Raw genomic sequence first — 21,856 nt, forward strand, 5'->3', positions numbered from 1 at the left:
AGTCTTTTTCTGATAGTAGTCATGAACATTCACATCAGCCAAGGTGAGAGTGGCCTGCAGATCCTTGGATGTTACTCTGGGGTTCTTTGTGACTTATTTGATTTTTCAGTTTGTTCTTGGAGAGATTTTGGTAGGCCGACAGCTCCTGGGTAGAGTGACTGTGGTCTTGAACTTTCTCCATCTGTCTGACTGTGGATTGGTGGAGCCCCCTGTCCTTAGAAATAGTTACTTTTTCAAATACCCTGAATCTTAATTACTCATCGTTTGTCTAATTCATACATAATTTTGTTTCAAAAGACATGGAATTGGTTAATGTAAACCATATTGGATATTTAAGAAAAGACTATCAAAAGGCTGTTATGGTAAAACTATGGGATTTCCATAATTGTCATTGGTGTTCACAAACTTTTTCTCGGCACTGTGTGTGTGTGTGTGTGTGTGTGTGTGTGTGTGTGTGTGTGTATATATATATAAAACACACACACACACACTGTTGTGCAAGTGGTTACATCAGTAGTTAAAGAAAACAAATGGTCATCAAATGATCTGTAATATCATAGGATGCAAGGATGAAAATAAGACTCCTATTGTATAGCACTTTCACCCATTCCAGGTTTTAATACATGCTTGATTAACCCCAGTGTCTTGGTGACAAGCTCAAGTGAGTCTTATTAAACTCATAGTAAAACTAGGAATGGATCTAACTGCTATGCAATGGGAGTGTTAGCTGTCTTTTACCACTAAACAGTCACTAAACGACTGCAAAGGCAAATTCATTTAAAAATATAATTTAACTAGTGGTGTCATTTACAGCGTGAAGTGACCAGTATTGTCTGAATATGTCAAAGGGCTCCTAACCACTCCAGGCATATGGGAACATGCAACCAGTTAAAAAAAAAAAAAATAAAAAAAAAAAAAAAAATAAAAAATTAAAATTAAACAAAAATGTATTGCACAAAATGAAAAGCTGAAGCTGTAAGTTGTTGCGTCTGTAGCACCTTTTAGTTACTGTGTGTAAGTGTGATCTGTATTTGCAGACGAAATGGACAAATGCAAAAGTGTTGAAAAGACAATGAGTGTTAGTTGAGGAACAAGAGTAAATCTGGAATAAGCAGTGAACCGAATAAAGCTGCAAACCAAGTGAAAGGGATGCAACGAACATGGGCCCTCTCATCCGAAACGTGATAGGAATGAGGAAGACAGTGCTAACAACCCAGTTCCAGAATGAATACAATAAGTGCCTGGATTCAAAGGGCGTAGCTTATGCCTGGAGCCTTAGTACTCATTTTATTTTAATTTACTGTGCATGCATTGAAGAAATGAAATTAGTTTTGTTTGCCTGATTTAATTTGTTGCTGCTTTCTTTTCGCTCTAGTTATTTGATTAAATTGTGAGAGATTTCTTCACAGTCATATGTAGAATATAGTAACCATGTAATAAATCAGCCTACTAAATGAGATTGTTGTGTGTTTGGGGTTTGGCTGTGGGACTGACTGCAGTGATGGTGATTTATCTCATTGTTTAATTGTCTGTTAGAACAGTATGATTCCTGGAAGACCATTTTTCAGGCTACCCCCCCCCCCCCCCCCCCACTGTAAATATGCCTTAAGCACTGTACTAATTTTATTAAAAACTGCAAAGTTTATGAAGGTCGTTTGTCTTGTAAGGAAATAAGTATGTATTAATTACACTAAAAATATAGAGAGTTTAAGTTTTTAATCTAAGCTGTGATCCTGAAGTTGAATACACTTATTGGCATATATATGAGTTTATTTTTTGACTAGGCTGCCTAAGAAGATTAATTCACCTTCTTCTCACAGGGTTATTGCACAGTACCTTTGGAAGGAAAGCAAACAGTAATGTGATAATGATGGCAGCCACAGCACTGAAGGACAGCAGGGACAGGACTCTCTCTTCATGCAGTGGTTCTCCAGGCTACAGAATTGCTGAAGCATCTATTGTGCTTTGGATAATTTGTTTGAATCTAAAAACCAAACACAGTTCTAATGTTACACGCGTTAGCATTGTGATTTATTCTGTGCCACACTGTTGTGAAGTGCTTTTTATCAGCCATTGAAAACAGCAGAGAGAGAAATCATTGTTGTCACTGATGTGGGAGTAAAATAAAAGCAGATCTTTTTAGGGTAGATTGGAGAGTAGTGAATACAGATGTCATGTCACGTCTCGTTGAGCAAACTCTAAATGTTATTGTAGATTGCTGCTTGAACAGAAGGCTAATTCAATCTAGTGAGAGCTTATTTATGTAAATAAACATATCTGTATGCTTTTCTAAAGCAATTGCCTGCTGTAGCCATATTGCAGGACAGCTTTTATATAACTGCAAATTAGGAGAGTCAAAAAAAAAAAAAGAAACAAAACATTTCCTTCATTCTACAAGGAAGCTCTGCAGTTTGTGCTGTTTTCAGCAAGACAAAGCCTTGAATTTACAATTAAGTTTAATAACAAAAAGACAATGTATTCTCCAGTTGGAGAAAATAGTTATCATGATACATTTGCCAGTAGCAAGAATGGGACAGTTAAACTGGCTTCTCTAGCTAAAGGGCTCTTGTGTTCTTTTCAGCATCACGTCTTACCAGACTCTTCCAAGAAACATGCCAAGTTACAGGGCGCAGATTGTCCCGCATTACCCCGAAGCCTACAGAACTTTGCCTCGAAACAGCGTCGCCAGACCTGACAGCATCTGCAGCATTTCAGCGTCTGTGTATGACAGGGCTCTGGGACCTGTGTCCACGGAAGACAAGCGCAGGTCAATGCGGGATGACACCATGTGGCAGCTTTACGAATGGCAGCAAAGGCAAGCTTACACCAAGCAAGGGCCCATCGGTAGCTACGGGACCCTGAGCAGCCCCAAGACGATGATTAATATTTCAGACCACGTAACGCACTCTATTCCTCCTTCTCCTTCCCACGGCTCCTTGGCCCTGTACCAGGGCTACTCGCCTCTGGGGTTGTACAACGTGGGATCCGGATCGGAAGTGTCGTCGCCTGTGTTTCGAGGAGACCGGCGCCATAGGACACAACATGCCAAGGTAAATTAGCTGCAGAGCCAGTGGTGTGTTCTACTGCTCAGCAAATGTCTGCAGCAAGGATATTTTTGTTGCTGATAGGAACAGGATCAGTATGGAATAGATTAATGCAACCTTCAGTAGCCTTTCTGTGTGTGCGAACCAGCATGTAACAGAAAGGCATTGTAATGGGATTTTAGGAACTCAAAAAATAGAGAGGCTTTTACTATGATCCTTATCAAGGTAAATGTCATCATATCTTGCAAATAGTTTTGATATGAATTGCAAATTGATTGTAAAGCTGCTTTGTATGTATGTGTGTGTGTGTATATATGTGTGTGTGTGTGTGTGTGTGTGTATATATATATGTATATATATATATATATATATATATATATATATATATATATATATATATATATATATATATATATATATATATATATATACACACACACATATATATACACAGTGGCTTGCAAAATTATTCAGACCCCTGACCAATTTTCTCATATTATCAAATTACAAATGGTACATTTGAAATTTCATTTTGTTTGATATTTTATTTTTAAACACTGAAACTCAGAATCAATTATTGTAAGGTGACATTGGTTTTATGTTGGGAAATATTTTTAAGAAAAATAAAAAAAAACTGAAATATCTTGCTTGCATAAGTATTCAACCCCTGTGCTGTGGAAGCTCCCGGTTTGCACCGATGAAAGAAATTGCCCTAATGAGGACACAATTACCTTACCATTGGCCTCCACCTGTGAACCATTAAAGTTGCTGTCACATTTTCTGGATAAAAACCCCACTGTTGAAGGATCATTGGTAAGGCTGTGAGTCTGAAGGAAAATGAAGACCAAAGAGCACTCTGCAGAAGTTAGACTAAAGTAATACAAATGCATAGATTAGGGAAAGGGTACAAAATAATATCCAAGTGTTTGGCTATCCCAGTGAGCACAGTTGGATCAATAATCAGGAAGTGGAAGCTGCATCACACCACCCAGGCACTGCCAAGAAAAGGCCGTCCCTCAAAACTCAGCGCTCAAACAAGAAGGAGACTTGTGAGAGAAGCCACAGAGAGGCCAACAATCACTTTGAAGGAGCTACAGAGTTCAGTGGCTGGGAGTGGAGTAATGGTGCACCAGTCAACCATATCAAGAGCTCTGCATAACACTGGCCTGTATGGGATGGTGGCAAGAAAGAAGCCGTTACTCAAAAAGTACCATCTGAAAGCACGTCTGGAGTTTGCCAGAAAGCATGAGAGTGACCCAGCTGCGATGTGGGAAAAGGTTTTGTGGTCAGATGAGACCAAGATAGAGCTTTTTGGCCAAAACTCAAAACACTATGTGTGGCTCAAACCTAACACTGCCCATGCCTCAAGACACACCATCCCTACAGTGAAGTATGGTGGTGGCAGCATCATGCTGTGGGGATGCTTCTCATCAGCAGGGACTGGGCATCTTGTTACAATTGAAGGAAGAATGGATGGAGCAAAATACAGGAAAATACTGCAAGAGAATCTGCTTCAGTCTGCTAAAAAACTGAAGCTTGGGAGGAAATTCACCTTTCAGCAGGACAATGATCCCAAGCACAAGGCCAAAGCAACATTGGAGTGGCTCAAGAACAAAAAGGTGAATGTCCTACAGTGGCCCAGTCAAAGTCCTGATCTCAATCCCATTGAGAATCTGTGGCACTATTTGAAAATTGCGGTCCACAAGCGTCGTCCAACCAACCTGAACAACCTGGAGCAAATCTGCCAAGAAGAATGGGCCAAAATCACTCCGACACTGTGTGCAAAGCTGGTACATACTTCCCCCAAAAGACTTAAAGCTGTTATTGCAGCGAAAGGTGGCTCTACCAAATATTAATGTGTGGGGGTTGAATACTTATTCAAGCAAGATATTTCAGTTTTTTATTTTTCTTAAAAATATTTCACAAAACCAATGTCACCTTACAATAATTGATTTTGAGTTTCAATATTAAAAATGTCAAACAGAACGAAATTTCAATGTACCGTTTGTAATTCAGTAATATGAGAGAATTGGTCAGGGGTTTGAATACTTTTGCAAGGCACTGTGTGTGTGTGTGTGTGTGTGTGTATATATATATATATGTATATATATATATATATATATATATATATATATATATATATATATATATATATATATATATATATATATATATGTTCCTTACCATAGATGAGGTTTTGGGTGGAAAGAAGACCTGATTTATCCCCCTCATGTAATGGAATAAAAAGATCCAGTACAATGATTTAGTACAAAGTGAGTAGAATTTGCCTTGTGTGCATTGACAGCCTTGTTTTCTTTCAGTATGCCTACCCACCTGACAGGAGGTCAATGCCAGCAGGGCCACCTTTGCAGCCCATTAGTCCCCAGGTACTGCAGGGCAAAACGGTATGTGGCAGCTGCTGTTTATTTGAGTACTTTGTCCTTTAATGGAAACACTGACGCGTAGGCGTTTCGTGTAGGAAAAAAGTGGCTTATTTAATTATATGTTTTGGTTCTGCAATGTCTGTTTTGTATTGGCAGAGTATTGAGTTTTTATTTGTAATGTATGCAGTCTTGGTAGGGATTCTTTCCAAGCATACTTGTACTAGTTTGCAATTGGCTGTTTTAACATGGACTGGTGGTTCTCTGTAATGAGATGCAGGCTTGAGAGACTACGACTGACATAATACTACTTGGTATTATTATTATTATTATTATTATTATTATTATTATTATTATTATTATTACTACAACTTTGTTTTGTATTTATTCTACACCAAGTGTAATGGGTATAATGTAGTAGGACCAGGGTGGCAGTCTAATTGTTTTGACACAGTTAAATAATTAAGAGCATGATTGGTACAGAGTTCTACTGTAGAGTAGTTTAGAAGTGCCAGAGTTGCCCATCCTTGGTCTGTGTAGTCATCGCTTTGTTCTCAGTCATGCGTTCACATTGACAACGTTACTGCAATAACCCAGGGAAACCATGTGAGACTTGGTTGAGGGTCAGAATGAACCAAGGCCAAGAAACAGATTTAAAACCGTTAGAGCTCAGGTTTACAGTCATCAGCAGACTACTAGCTATTTATTTATTTATTCATGTATTTGTTTATTTAAAAAAAATAACATTTCCTTATTTTGTGACACACATCTTTTCACCAGCACCCTCTAGTGGGCATGTGACAGGCATTGCGACTGCTCTGCATCACACTTCATCACTTTTCAATTGAGTGCCATTCTTATTGTGTTGTCCCGGCTAGATTGAACAGATTTTTTTTTTTTTTGTTCACTTTTCAAATTCATTATTTTGGATGGTTATTAAATTGCATTGTGCGGTTTTATTTACTTCACGAAATGCTAACCATTTTTTTTTTTTTTTGTACTTAGAATTTTATGAATGAATTGCAAATACTGTCAACTTGCTGCATTAATGCAGAAATATGGTAATGTAAATTAAAATTGATATGCTTTAAAATAAAACGTTTGGCTGTTCCAACGTTCATTGTGCAGTAGGTGGGTATGAAAGCATTGGGTTGCGCATGTGCGTTCACTGGAATTCCCTGTCTAAGAACACTTAGCGACTCTGTTTGCCAGGGTATGTGATTAGATTATATCTTAGTAATTGGCTCATGTAAGAAGAGCCTTGGGATGATGGCTCAGAAATGCACACTGAAATGCATATTTAATTCATAAATTGAATTGAGTGTCAATACAGGAATTGAGTGTTCATAGTGTCCATATATCTCCTAGTATTCCCTCAAATCTATCGCCGCTTTTTAAATTTCAGTGAGAGATGAACGATAGGTTTTCATGCTTCAATATTATTCCCAAATGAAAATGAATACTTGAATATTCTTTACTTTTTGAGTTTGCTGGAAAAGTATTATTTGTACCATTACCTCGAGACCTGTATATAATTTTATTTAAAAAAAATCTTTTTTGGTAAAATAAACCCGGTATGCCATCAATCTATGCCTAGTCATAGATTATTGTTGTATGAACACAATTATTTTGTAATGCATTTCAATCAGAGTAAAACTCGTAACCAAAGGAGAGTTAGAAAAACTATCAGTACTGTGAACAATCATACTTGTGTAATAAAACATTACGTAAAGTTAGTAATTTAATATATATTATATATATATATATATATATATAATATATATATCTAATATGTTACACACACTTTGAGCTTGGTCCAGGATAGGTTCTGTACAGAGTACATGGACTGATTTTTATTCGCATTGAGCTCTCCAAAGAAATCAGGTGCTGATTGCTGCTTTTCTTAGCTTTTCGACTTCTTAGTGGAGAACTGCAATTACCCTCTCACACAAGTATCGACTGGTTCTTTCACTCAGAATGGTAAATTAGCACAGTCAACACCTTGCCTGCGGAGAGCTCGATCCGAACATTGCAGTTCTAGCAGCTTGCGTGCAGGGCCAGCCTAACATGTTGTCCCTTCTTTGGCTCCCACTCTGTGCGGCCGCAGCCCGAGGAGCTGACGCTGCTGCTGATCAAGCTGAGACGGCAGCAGGCGGAGCTGAGTAGCGTCCGGGAGCGCACTTTAGCACAGCTTGTGAAACTAAATCTCGATGCCACCAACCCAAAGGTCAGCCAATAGGTGGTGTGTGTGTCTTGTGGTCCATCGCTGTTATCTTTCAGGCAGTCAGTCATTAATGGGATCTGTGCAAAGCCACACAGGAAATGAGTTATGAGATTGGATTTGTCACTGCATTTCCTCTATAGGTTGTTTGTCACTTGATTCTATTAACCCATTGGTACCAGCTTGTAATGTGCATTCATGTTAACCTTAATCTAATGAAAGTACAACAGTTTTGCCTTGTTTCTTTTTTCTTTAATTACCAAAACTTCTGCAAAGTTATCATTGTTGCATGCATTAAAACATTAGCCTGCTTTTCACTATTGTTTTTATTCAAAGGTATTAGCAGCCATGAATATAACTGATGTACCTCCAAAATGCATGTATTTTTAAAGGGTTAGTGTTAATAAAGCATGTAGTCTAATGGATATTTGGATTTGCACGATGCATGAGACATTAGGGTGTTCTATTTTACAGTTATTCTGGTGTGCTTTTAGTTTGTGATAATGGGTCTGGTGATTTTTATTATTTTTTTAGACCTTTAGTTTATTTTTAGCTTGAAGGGAAGCTGTTTATTTGTATCATTTTTTGTCTAAAGTAAACAGTCTATGCATTTAATACATGAGAGAAATGTGAAAAGTGTTTTATAAGAGAACATGCACAGCTTTGTATTAATATTGGATTTGAAGATCTGGATCATTTCTTGTATTTAATACATGTTTTATGGTTGTCCATCTCAAGCAATTAATATAATTTGGGTGATGCATTCATAAAGCATTAGAAGTGTGTAGTTGTATTGTGCAATCTGATTTCTGCAATACTCTTCCAGATTGATTTTTTCCTCTCAGCTTTTCTCTTGTCTCTTTACTTTCCGGCTCACTGTCTGTTTTCCTTTCCTTTCCTCCTCCTGCTGCTGCTAGAATGAGATTCTTGCACATCACCTTCAAAGGAACCTTGTGTATTTGGATAACCAGGTGGGATGACTAATGTCTTTTACCGGCTTGTCATGGCTACTGGTAACATGTGTGTCACTGCAGAATCGATTTGTCTATAAACTGAAGAAAAAGATACAACTAGCTCTAATGTTGCTAAGATAAGAATATGCTAACCAGTCATTTAAAATCTAACGCATGGCTTTTTTTTTATCACCGTTGTGTTGTTCTGAGAATCTGTAGGCTCTTCATATCCTTTTTATGTCAATTCAGAATATGCAAATATTTCAAGTATAACACCATAGATAAACTGCTGCACCCTGCTAGCTTTGTGTTGTCACATGGTCACATTGCAGCTGGGTTATTTGAGAGAGTATGAATTGCAGTACAGCACATGAAGTGATTAGAAGCTGCAGAGGCGTTTTATCTATAATGTTGTCTTTTTGTATAAAAAAGCTGAGAACGTGTGACCACTGATAATATTGCTAGCGCTAATAAGATGAAAATACATTTTAAAACCTTGGTTGGCATTCTTTTAATAACCTTTGTAGAAGGAAAAACTTTTGAAGAGGGTTTCTACTTGTTTTGTTTTTGAATCCGAAATTTCCACTGTGACAATTCAGGACAAGGAGCTACTTTATGAGACAGGGATTTCTGGATGCTTGCTGAGTAAAACAATTCTGCATTACTTCATGCAGTTTCTTTAATGGGTGTCTTATTATATTTGGATGGTAGTGGAAGCCTTATGCAGGTATAGCACGTACTTTATACACATCTTGGCATTTTCTAAAATTGTACACGTTGCCGTTATAGTATAACGTTGCCGTTATTTTCTGTATAATTTCATATACCCAAAGGCTATGTTTCAGTGGAAAGAAACTTGCAAAATGACTTCACCAAACTTTAAAAGATATTCTTTTGAAAGGCCTGTGATCTCCACGGATGTTTCTCTTCCTAGTTTGTTTTGTTACTTCACTGCTGAGATCCCTTTGCTTTTTCATGCAGTAATCAGAATTGTGTCAATGTCACATGAAGTTAAAACTAATTACCTGAGCTAAGGTTGCTGCTAGCCTTTCTGGGGTTATATTTATATGCCTTCTAATGTCATTTTCCTTAAATAGTACAAACTGGCAGGGATCAAGGGATTCATTATTAAAGAACTGTGCTCACCTGCCAGTGCTGTCACACTGTATCGGGGGGGGGGGGAAATAACTTGTATCTGTCTGTTTCAGTAACAAAGGCCTTGTTATGAAACATTTTACTGTTAAATTTAATGTCTGTAATGGAATAACCTGACTAAGTGTGTGTTTTATGGGCTCAACCAAGTCCCATTACTGGCTAGATTTTATGTGCGTCTAGACTGGTGGATTTATTTGTTGACTGAAGAATGTATCTAGAGAAAGAAGATCCTAAGAGTGCATAACTTATTTAGTGAACTTTTGAATGCCTAAAAAGAAACTATTTTTATAACCACACATGACCTTTGTTTTAATACTCAGTGATTATAGAAAAAACACTTAATTAGTATATTATCCATTTTAAATGTAAAAAAAACCCATAAAAAACCATAATGTAAGCCTTTGGATTGAGACAGAAATGTGGTTCCCTTTTGTATTAAATTTCTCAGTCATTTTAATTATTCCGTAACGAAAGACCCAAGGAGCTTTCGGAACTTGACGAGCCTTGCATTGGAAGTGTCACTTAGAGCATCTTCTGTCTCAGACACATGCAGTAAACTCCCAGGTGTGTCTCTCTCCTGCAGTACGTGATGATCAGGAGGAGGGTGGTAATAATGATGATGTTGTAGCATTTATTCAAGTGCACATTCAGATTTACATTTCTTATTTCAGATAACATTGTTCTGTGACGGTTTGCTTCTGTTTACACGTTGCAAAGCTTGAATTAAAGCAGAAGCTTATTTACAGTGTTGTCTTTCAAATCTAGCTGTGCTGTAAACTGATGTTTGCTGTATGCTCCTCCTGATTTGAAATAGATGAAAGAGAATGAACCTTTAATCGTCATGGTTCACACTCTGATTGAGAACTCCGCGCCAAGGCCACAACTGTACCAGCAAGTAAGGTCTTGGAAAAATGAATGGCTTTTGCTTTGTCATTTACCCAGAAGTCCTTTTATTTATTGGCAACCTTCAGTTTTACTCCCAGCCTACTCATAACATTTCTCTTGTGTTGTCTGTTCTAAAGCACACCTCACTCATTGCTTTTGTGGAAGGTTGGAACAATGTTGGCATGGCTAATGATGTGTGCTACTTTGTGGAGCAGCGTCCCTTCACTGTGTTTGGTGGTGTTCTTTTCATAGGGTATTGAGGTCTGAACTATTAAAGTGGGAGTTCTTGTTTGTATTGTGCCAAAATTGTACTGTACAGTTACAAAGCTCTTCTGATAATTTTAATATGAACAACAAGGACTTACTGAGATTGTTGAACAACATAAAGAAAATTAAGCAGTTAAGAAATAATTATAGATTTTGCATTGAAAGCAAGAACTATTTATATTATACATCAGAAAATCAACAGATTTATTGGTGTCCAACGAAATGATAACATGGTATTAAATAAGCTAACACATTTAATTTGGTACAGTATATTCTGCAAGTCACAATCATGTGACTGGGGAGACACAGCGTTTGGAAAGTCAGCTGGGCAATGGATCGTGGTTACTATCGCATAACTCCTGGGTATATCCTACTCAAGATCAGTTTCACTTTTACACCGAGCTATCCAGAGCAGAGGTGGGCAGGCTAATGAAAGTGCTCGTTGTGTCTGTCCAGTAGGGTTTGCTGTTGTGCGATGAGGAGGAGGAGGAGGAGGAGTCCCTGCCAGTTTCCCCATCCCCACCCCGGGAGCGTTAGAGCCAAACCAGCTCCGTCCTAGCTGATATTGCACTATGAACTTGATTAGTTTCAGAGAGCAGACTTTGTTAGATGCAGATTTAGTAGATTATATTTTGGAAGACTCCCATAGTAAAAACGATTGCAACAGGATTCATAGTTTTACTATTGGTGTCATCTTAAAACTCTACACCGTTCTGTACAACTGAATATAATGAGAACACTAAAGTGATATTGTGGGGTTTACAACTCAAATCTTAAAGCATTGCAGGATTTCAAAAGTGTGTATGTAGTACTTTCATGTTTTTACATTGATCGTTGTGAGTCCAACTTCTAGTAAAGTGTAAGAATCCAATTCACCAGAAAGGTAAGTAAAGCGGCCTGCTGCTCCGCTCTGTGTTCAAAATGTAATGAAAGGTTCCAGCTGCAATAAGTGTTCATCTGATTTTGCCACTTTTGTCTACCCTGGGTGTAAAAGTGCTGCTGTTTGTTCATGCATCCACTTTATTTTTTATTAACCCTTCTGGAAGTGTTCACCAGCATGTCTGCATGCTTTTTATGTGGCGGTGGCATGCCTAAAGGTATGTGTGTTTTATTGTGAGTGTATATGTGTACTGTTAAAGAATTATCATTTGTACAGGTCATCTTAAATTGATTTGAAGCAGGTCGTGAGATTTGAAAGCTATATTACATACAGTATGAAAATGGACATCAAAGGACGTGGTTGACTTAAGTGTTCAAAGGTGGTACGGAATAGATTATGGTTAGATGACAGATCTGAAATTCACGTGTTCAGAATGCCATCATTTTATTGAGAAACAGCAGATGTAGGGACTTCAGTAAATTAGACAGGGTGTCCAGGCTACAGAGATTTGTCATGAGCAAATTAATCTTTAGATGGAAGAGTTGATATTTTTTGGCACATTTTTGTGCTTGGTCAGTCTGTTCTGTACAATGATATAGGAAGTCACACACTACATTGGTGAAACACTGTAATAAAGTAATGCATGTCATAAATGATGGTGAGCGTGAAGATCATTTTGAGACTGAACGGTACTAAAGAGCAGCTTTTTATTATCTTGGTAAAAACAACATACTTTGTATTAAAGAGAAGGCGTTCTGTGTTTCTGTGTAAACCTGTCAAAAGATGCTCCTCCTATGGCTTAGTTGACATATGCTGGGATTAATTGGTTATATTATAACACTAGCAGCTGATTTATTAATGTTCATAATGTTTCCCATGATTAAAATATGTGCATCAACAATAACCTACTTGAGACAGTTATTTAATCAAACAGTCTGGTAAAAACCAAGTTGTAGTTTTCATTTCATCACGTATGTCCTTTACAATGTTAATTGTATATGGCTATTGCAGATTTAGAGTCGCAGGGGATTGTCAAGCTTGTTTTGCGAGCAGTTTATGAGGGTTCCCTAAAGGCACAACTCTAATGCAATGCGCTGAATCACTCATCATGTCCGTCCAGGTTACTGTCAAACAGATCTTTGAAATGCAAGGTACCTTGTAAATGATGGACCGTTGTTTGCTTGTTTTTATCCAATCAATCTACAAACAGCAAATATTTGTTAGATACCTGCTGGGAACCTGCAGGAATAGAATAGCCAAGCTGTAGCCTCTTCTATCGGCAGAAAAGAGTGCTGCGCTGATGCATTGGCATAGTATCTTTTCTGATCCCTTTCGACCAGCTGGCTTGGAAAATTACATCAAGCTAATCTGTTTGAGATCATCCTAAATTCACCTCATTTGTTAAAACTCACGGGACTGGGAAGTGCAGCTTTTGAAAAGTAGTTTTATTGTCGTTTTGCAGGTGCCCAAATAGTGTGTTGTTTTTTTTTTTTTTTTTTTTTTTTTTTTTTAAGTGTTAGCAAAATCCTAATCTTATGGCATCTGATCTTATGGCAGGGTTTACTTTACAGTGTCTGTGTACTGTATGTACCTGTTGCTTTGTTTTGTAGTGCATTTTACTATCGTGGATCTTGTACTTTATTATTTATTTATTTGTTTGTTTATTTATTTTATATATAGATTTCCCATGGTGAATTTAGGGATCCAGCCTACAACTACAGGACGGAAGAGCTCAACATTGATGTACGTACGTGTTGTGCTTAAAAACAAGACATGATTGTTTTGTTTTATGGATAATGATGTATTGGTTGTAGCTGTTACAAAATTTGTATTTTATAGCCTTAAGGTGCAGAGTGGTAAAATAAATTAAAAAAAATAAAAATAAAAAATAAAGCATTTTCCATTAACCCTAATAAAAGCATCCTTTTCCCTTTCCTTTTTCTTTAATTCAGGCTAAGCTTAGCAGATTGTGCGAGCAAGATAAGCTGGTTCGGACACAGGAAGAGAAACTGCAGCAGCTTCACAGAGAAAAGGTACACTGAAAACATCGTCAAAAAACGAAACCTGGCCTCTTATTAAAAACACAGAGCAGTTAATGCAAGGAGAAAATCGGCAGAATGCGCACAGTATCTAACGGCTTTTGGGGGGTGTGTGTGTGTTTTGTTTGCCACAGCACACTCTTGAGCAGGCATTGCTGTCAGCCAGTCAGGAGATCGAGATGAATGCTGATAACCCTGCAGCAATACAGGGCGTGATCCAACAAAGGGACGTCCTGCAGAACGGTTTGCTCAGCACTTGTCGAGAGCGGTCCCGAGCCAACGCAGTGAGTTACAGGCCATCTCTTGGGGCACGAGAAATTAACAAATGAATACATTCTCAACTTCAATACGGTGTAATGCAGCACGTGTCTAAAACATCAAAAGTCCTGCGAATGTCTACGGTATTAGAGAGCATGGAGCCATTTTTTTGCTACAGAAATGCATGTTATGCTAGTAAAGCATGCTCGATTTGGATCAGTAGGGTTTTTGAGATCATTGTTTTGCTTTTAAAAATTTGTTCCGTTGTGGTACCAAGACTCTTTTTGTATTCGGATCTCCATTTTCATGTTCAGTTTTAGAGGTCTTTGTTTTTTTTAAGTTCAAAGACAATGCAGTTAGAAGCCTGGTGAATGGAAACTAGTTTCTGTTCTTTGATCTGGACTCTTTGTTCTTCTCATCTTTTTTTCTAATAACTAATGGCTCTGTAATAGTGTAACTGGCCACAGTTGACAGCATACAAGTTAAAATAGGTACTGGAACATACATTTCACAATGCCTATCTTAATGAGCAAGTACCTTCAAATGTCATTTTAATAGTGTGTTTTTTGGGGGTTTTTTTTCCCCCCTTCCTATTCATTGTGTGTTTGTTATACTAGTGAGTGGCTCTGGGCTTCAAATCACGTGACCACGCGGAATGATTCAAACAGGAAATGTGAAATAGAAATTGAAATGACATCTTAAGGTAGTTGCTTTTACCACTAGGGGGTTTGCATTTTTATAACAGTCGTGATAATCGCATATTAAATGCATTTTTTTAACCCAATACAATTTGTTCCCCTTAGGAACTTGAAAGATCTTGGATGGAGTATGACAGGTTAGAGTCTGACGTAACTTTGGCAAAGAACAATCTTCAGGAACAACTGGAGAAACTGGGAGATCAGGTACTGTTCCTTACTGATGCAGGCATTCTGTATAATAATAATAATAATAATAATAGCTCGTTTGAATACAACACACAGAAAATATCACATCTAAATTAAATGTAAACCGTGTGCTATGAATACACTGATAAGCATCCCTATGTTTGTATATTTCGTACATAAGTAAACCTTAAACAAATGCATTCTGAGCATTTCAAATCCATTGGCACTTCCATTGCTTGTATTTTACTATGAGCTTGATTAGATACACCTGAGCTTCACTGGACAAGGCCAGCAACAGTAACTTACATACAGTCCTCACGGGAAAACCTGGAATGGCTCAAACTACTTTGCAATGGGAACTATTCTATACGCTGGTTTTAGTAGACTAGTAATGTATATTAAACAATAAGAGGATAATGCAGTCCTATTCGTTTTCTGTGAAATTCCTCACTATGAAACTCATTATCTGGGCAGGCACCTATTTTAACAGTGTGTTTTGTTTCATCCACAGTCCTCCAGTCTACATCACGCTAACATTCAGAAAGAGCTATGGAGAATACAGGATGTCATAGAAGCACTTGCTAAAAACAGGCCGCAAAGAAATTCAGAAGATACAGGTCAGTAAGGTTTTATAATGCCTACTTTGTTGCAATCTGACTGTAGCTAAAGTGATCCTGGTCCAGTTCTGCATCTTCCCTAAACACAACATGACACTTGAATGGAGCTGGTTTCTTTTTTGCTTGCTTTCCAAATTCCCATTCCCGTCTGGTTTGGGTTTCAGTGCTACACACGCAGTCTTATTGTGAAGTGGTTAAAAGTTGTCTTCACAGCAAGCATCTCAACGTGAATCTTCTGCAATGACGGAATTGCTCTGTGGCATCTCAATGTGAATCTTCTGCAATGACTGAATTGCTCTGTGGCATCTCAATGTGAATCTTCTGCAATGACTGAATTGCTCTGTGGCATCTCAACGTGAATCTTCTGCAATGACTGAATTGCTCTGTGGCGTCTCAACGTGAATCTTCTGCAATGACTGAATTGCTCCGTGGCATCTCAACGTGAATCTTCTGCAATGACTGAATTGCTCCGTGGCATCTCAACGTGAATCTTCTGCAATGACTGAATTGCTCCGTGGCATCTCAATGTGAATCTTCTGCAATGACTGAATTGCTCCGTGGCATCTCAATGTGAATCTTCTGCAATGACTGAATTGCTCCGTGGCATCTCAATGTGAATCTTCTGCAATGACTGAATTGCTCCGTGGCATCTCAACGTGAATCATCTCCGTGGCATCTCAACGTGAATCTTCTGCAATGACTGAATTGCTCCGTCGCATCTCAACGTGAATCTTCTGCAGTGACTGAATTGCTCCGTCGCATCTCAACGTGAATCTTCTGCAATGACTGAATTGCTCCGTCGCATCTCAACGTGAATCTTCTGCAATGACTGAATTGCTCCGTGGCATCTCAACGTGAATCTTCTGCAATGACTGAATTGCTCCGTGGCATCTCAATGTGAATCTTCTGCAATGACTGAATTGCTCCGTGGCATCTCAATGTGAATCTTCTGCAATGACTGAATTGCTCCGTGGCATCTCAACGTGAATCTTCTGCAATGACTGAATTGCTCAGTGTTCTTCATTGTTTCTACACAGTCTGTTTTCTCCTTATTTTACAGTTTAATTTTTGTTCTAGATTTAACAAGATGTTGCATTCCAATAATCTTTCAATTTCAAACTAATGAAAATAACTGTTTAAACAAGGATATAGGCTGTGATATAGGTGTGTGTGTGATGAAACTAAATTCCAGTTCCCATACAACAATGAATTTGTTTCTGTAATAGTAACAATAATAAAAGTACTAACCTGGTTTTCATTTCCTTCTGTATTATTATTTTAGGCTTCTCTAAACCAATATCTGATAAGCACAAAAGTGAGGTGAGTGACTTCAAGTACTTTTATTTGCTGGTTTTGGTGTTGGTTGTAAATATAGTTCATTTGACCTTTTGCTCATATAGCAAGTTATACATACTGTATTAACCTTGCCTGTACTGAAATCCATCTTTCTGAAGCAGTATGTATTAGAAGTAAGGAAAGGGCTTTACCTTTCCAAAAAGTCAATAAATAAGTAAACTCAATTAAAATGTTACCGCCACCTAATGATAATTTGTTGCAGCAAAATTCAACGTGACCTACAAAAGATATCGAACAAACCAAAAAATAACAATATTGTGATTTTACTTACTTCTCCTTTATTGGGGGGCAGGTATTACTATCAATGTCAGACAATATTTGAGAAATGTCCCCACAAAGACAGTAACTCCTGAAACAATGATGTGGGGACATCCCTACTTTGTAAAACACATTTTTAATAAGCTACTAAAAACCAAACAAGCAAGATGGGCCGAATTGCCTCCTCTCATTTTGTAGACTTTATGTTCTAAATAAATATGCCTTAAAAAAAAAAAAAAAAAAAAAAAAGTTAGGAAGGTAATTAAAAATAGTTAGTCAATGAGAAGACTCCACAAATATAGGAATGCAGATGTGTGTGTGATCAGTTGGTTACATTAAATGACACCCTCTGGTGGCCATATGTTGTAATTGTCTTTTTTAAAACATAACAAAATGCGGGGGGACGAGTCACAATTCAGAATGATGTAACCGTCCTGGCACGCGTCCACATGCCAGTCATTCCAGAATTGGAGCCATCCTGTGCTGACCTTTCTGTACTCTCCAGGAAGAGGAGACTGTCCCTCCACGGCCTCCTCTCCCCCAGTCCTATGATCTTACCCACCGGCCCCCTATAGTGCCTCCTTTGCCCAGTGACAGCAGCCGGCAGCTGCATGTTAGCCGGGGGCCGGTTCACCGGCTAGAGGACAGGAAGACATACCATGTGCAAGGATGCCAGAGAAACGGAGCACACAGCGTAAGTGGCTGTCACCGCCACTACGAACATTACGCTTCCCTACCTCCCTGCACAGTTTATTTGCCGCGTTTTCAAATTCACAACAATTTGTTTTAGTTGACGGAATATTATTTTATTAATTTATTTATTCTTCACATCCATGCCGTTTTTCGTTGCATTCCCCATGCACTCCAAATTTGAATGTGCTTTTTGTTTTTTATTTTTTTTGCAATTACATTTTTAATTTGTGTTTTCATAATGGGTCTTTGTGTGCATTATATCATGAAATCTGCTTTTACACTTCGCTTCATACAAATTATGCTGACTTTCTAATCTAGGCTGTGGAACCTCCTTATTATTTTACAAGCGGGATGTCAACCCTTTTAATTATTTGAAAAGGGATCCATCCTGGATAATGCAAAAAGAAAACCAGACAGTGCTTTTGAAAATCATTTTGTGAACTCAAATGTAAAACAGCAGAAGTATGTGAAGCGATTTCTTTAATCATTACATGATGTTTTTCTTTCGTTAATACTGTTTTGTGCACCTGTAGGGGCCGGACTATAGGCTGTACAAGAGTGAGCCCGAGCTGACTACAGTGGCAGAGGTTGATGAATCGAATGGGGAGGAAAAAACTGACACGGCAGCAGAGAAAGAGAGCTCCAGTGTGAAAGGTTAGTGGATTGCAGGCTTCACTGCGCTGGTAGAATCCTTGATTCGTTACCTCAAACTCAGTTAAAATAAAATTAAAAATAAAAAATGCAAAAACGCTCCTGAAAAGAAGAGAAATTAATTAGTTAATTGACTTGTCTCTTTCCCAGGGAGATGAATTTAAAACTAATAAAAAAAAAAAATGCAATACACTAGTTATTTACATATCCCATCATTTTAAAAGCACTTAAGACCGCCCTGCCTCATTACTGAGTGTGCATGCATTTTGTAATTAGGGGTGATGTAACGTTATCCCAAAGGCAGCACAGATTAGTTTATTATTATTAAGATTTATTATTTACTATTTCAGTATTATGTACTTTGTGTTCTTTTCTGCAAGGTATTGACCATGTATGTATTTTCTTTCTTTTTTCTTTCCAGGTAGTTCCTATCCAGTGGGTGTCGTGTCTCCTAGAACAAAGCCACCAACGCCTCAATCCTCAACAATAGCATCTTATGTCACCTTGAGAAAAACTAAAAAGTTGGATACAAGAATGGCAAGCTTATATTTCATTCTTTTTTTGTTTTTTTTGTTTGTTTGTTTATTTATTTATTACAGCACCTATACTTGGGACTCCTATTGCATAGCAGTTTCACCCATTGCAGGTTTTAATACAACGTTGATTAGCCTCAGTGTATTGGTGATAAGCACAGGTGTCTGGATCGAACTGCTATGCAGCTGGAGTCTTCTTTCCATGCCTGTACACGTACACACACCATAAATGCACAAACAAAAGTGCATTCAGTTGTGCTGCTGCATGTGGACCCTTTTGGCCAATCAGAGCACTGCATTTCACACTCAGGAGTACTTGTGTTGCTGTGTACAAGAAGACACTGTACAAAACCACACGTGTCCTTCCCAGATAAAACTGAAAATACCTTAACAGCATAAGCATGACTGAAAAGACAGAGATACCTACAGCACATGTGGACTTGGATATCAGGTTTTATTTATTTGACAACAACTTTACTGAGCACATTTCTCAAATGGAGCAAATTATTTTCCACCTGATTTGTGTGTCCGGTTGCTGTGTTCTAGGGGGTATTTTAGTGCTTACACACCCACTGCTAACTGTGTGTGCTGCAGAGATTGGCTGTACAGTAACCAGGGCATTCCATCTGTCACATCACTGTAAAACTTTACAGAACTAGAACAACCTGTATAGGGATAAACCTGTATTCTACAAGTGTTGAAAGATGACCTTCCAAGAGAGACACACTTACAAATCATGCTGCGTTGCTAAGCAAATGTATAGCTTTATACAAAAAAAGTAATTCCCCAAATGCAGTTGTTTTATTGATTGTTTAAACATACTTTTATTTTCCATACACTGTAGTTGTTCTATAAACAGGATACTTTATACTAACTGTAGCAACAGTTACAATCAGATCAATAAAAACTGCCGTTAAGCACTTTTTTGAATACCCCACAATGCTGCACTGTTCCCTCAGGAGCGGCCCAGGAGTGCAGTGGAACAGCTCTGTCTGACGGAGAGCTCCCGTCCCAGAATGAGTGTGGAGGAGCAGATGGAGAGAATGAAGCGGCACCAGCAGGCATCACTCAGAGAGAAGAAGAAAGGGTTAAACATCATTGGCAGTCATGAAAACTTACCGTCCAGGAGCCCCTCGTTTTACAAAGAAAACCCTTTCAAATCAGCCCAGGTATTTAGTGGGGGGTGGGGGGAAGAGAGGTACCCTGAAGTTTTCAAAAGCAAGGAAGTTACAGTGTAGTCCTTTCTGATCAATCGTTGAGACCTGTGATGTATTCTTTAAGCATAGGACACTTTTTTTTTTTTTTTTTTTTCCCAGTGAGCTATGTTTTTAAAGGGTAGTATGAAAATGTTAGTGGGTTGCGTTTTAAAGGTAGTTGAAATGCACTTGAGAGGTAGTCTGAAACAGCACAGTTCTTGGTCTAAAGCCCAGTTGAGAATCCAGTCGATGGATTTAGTTGAAGAGGTTAGTGAAAGGAATGTAAAGAAGTGTAGCAAGAAGAGTATGTGATCAGGCTTGTGCAGAACACATCCATGCAGTCTCCTCATTTATTAAAAGTACTGGAGTGCAAGTTTTTAAAAATGGTTTGTTTTCAGCTTTGCAAAATGGAAGACGCGATGTCCAGCAATATTGAAGAATTGGAGGCTTCTCTTCAGGGTGATGGTTTGGAGAGGAACCACGAAACTCCTGCTCAAGAAATCGCGAGGCTAAAAGGGGCTGGTCAGCCTGGAGAGCGCAGTGTTGACAAAGAGGTATCAAAACAGATTACCACTGATTTAATATATCCTACAAAAGCACTGAGAGGAGGCCACTGCTCAATGGTGCAGGAGACCTCCAGTGAATATCATGTAAGGAAGGGTACTGTATGATGTGGGGATGGTGACTCGATAGGGCCACAAACATAAGAACATAAGAACATAAGAACATAAGAAAGTTTACAAACGAGAGGAGGCCATTCGGCCCATCTTGCTCGTTTGGTTGTTAGTAGCTTATTGATCCCAAAATCTCATCAAGCAGCTTCTTGAAGGATCCCAGGGTGTCAGCTTCAACAACATTACTGGGGAGTTGATTCCAGACCCTCACAATTCTCTGTGTAAAAAAGTGTCTCCTATTTTCTGTTCTGAATGCCCCTTTTTCTAAACTCCATTTGTGACCCCTGGTCCTTGTTTCTTTTTTCAGGCTGAAAAAGTCCCTTGCGTCGACACTGTCAATACCTTTTAGAATTTTGAATGCTTGAATTAGGTCGCCACGTAGTCTTCTTTGTTCAAGACTGAACAGATTCAATTCTTTTAGCCTGTCTGCATATGACATGCCTTTTAAGCCCGGAATAATTCTGGTCGCTCTTCTTTGCACTCTTTCTAGAGCAGCAATATCTTTTTTATAGCGAGGTGACCAGAACTGCACACAATATTCAAGATGAGGTCTTACAAGTGCATTGTACAGTTTTAACATTACTTCCCTTGATTTAAATTCAACACTTTTCACAATGTATCCGAGTATCTTGTTAGCCTTTTTTATAGCTTCCCCACATTGCCTAGATGAAGACATTTCTGAGTCAACAAAAACTCCTAGGTCTTTTTCATAGATTCCTTCTCCAATTTCAATATCTCCCATATGATATTTATAATGTACATTTTTATTTCCTGCGTGCAGTACCTTACACTTTTCTCTATTAAATGTCATTTGCCATGTATCTGCCCAGTTCTGAATCTTGTCTAGATCATTTTGAATGACCTTTGCTGCTGCAACAGTGTTTGCCACTCCTCCTACTTTTGTGTCGTCT

At 38.3% G+C, this 21,856-nt stretch overlaps 1 protein-coding gene across 14 annotated transcripts in view; it reads left to right on the forward strand.

Moving 5' to 3' along the window:
• Positions 1–21,856, forward strand: part of LOC121320099 (pleckstrin homology domain-containing family A member 5-like) — a 107,982-nt gene that overhangs the window by 80,854 nt on the left and 5,272 nt on the right. For 6 of the 14 annotated variants that reach the window (XM_041258299.1, XM_041258304.1, XM_041258305.1 and 3 more), the window contains 16 exons: positions 2,582–3,050; positions 5,366–5,449; positions 7,533–7,652; positions 8,564–8,617; positions 10,569–10,649; positions 13,467–13,529; positions 13,739–13,819; positions 13,960–14,109; positions 14,887–14,985; positions 15,479–15,584; positions 16,867–16,904; positions 17,704–17,892; positions 18,425–18,545; positions 18,964–19,079; positions 20,035–20,244; positions 20,670–20,825. In XM_041258299.1, coding sequence (XP_041114233.1) covers positions 2,582–3,050; positions 5,366–5,449; positions 7,533–7,652; positions 8,564–8,617; positions 10,569–10,649; positions 13,467–13,529; positions 13,739–13,819; positions 13,960–14,109; positions 14,887–14,985; positions 15,479–15,584; positions 16,867–16,904; positions 17,704–17,892; positions 18,425–18,545; positions 18,964–19,079; positions 20,035–20,244; positions 20,670–20,825 — 2,137 coding nt within the window. Of the gene's footprint in view, positions 1–1,820; positions 3,051–5,365; positions 5,450–7,532; positions 7,653–8,563; positions 8,618–10,568; positions 10,650–13,466; positions 13,530–13,738; positions 13,820–13,959; positions 14,110–14,886; positions 14,986–15,478; positions 15,585–16,866; positions 16,905–17,703; positions 17,893–18,424; positions 18,546–18,963; positions 19,080–20,034; positions 20,245–20,669; positions 20,826–21,856 lie in introns of those variants that run through there. The other 8 variants (XM_041258302.1, XM_041258300.1, XM_041258311.1 and 5 more) reach the window with 8 other exon arrangements.

Source organism: Polyodon spathula, chromosome 8 (assembly GCF_017654505.1).
Source record: "Polyodon spathula isolate WHYD16114869_AA chromosome 8, ASM1765450v1, whole genome shotgun sequence".
Lineage (NCBI taxonomy): Eukaryota > Metazoa > Chordata > Actinopteri > Acipenseriformes > Polyodontidae > Polyodon > Polyodon spathula.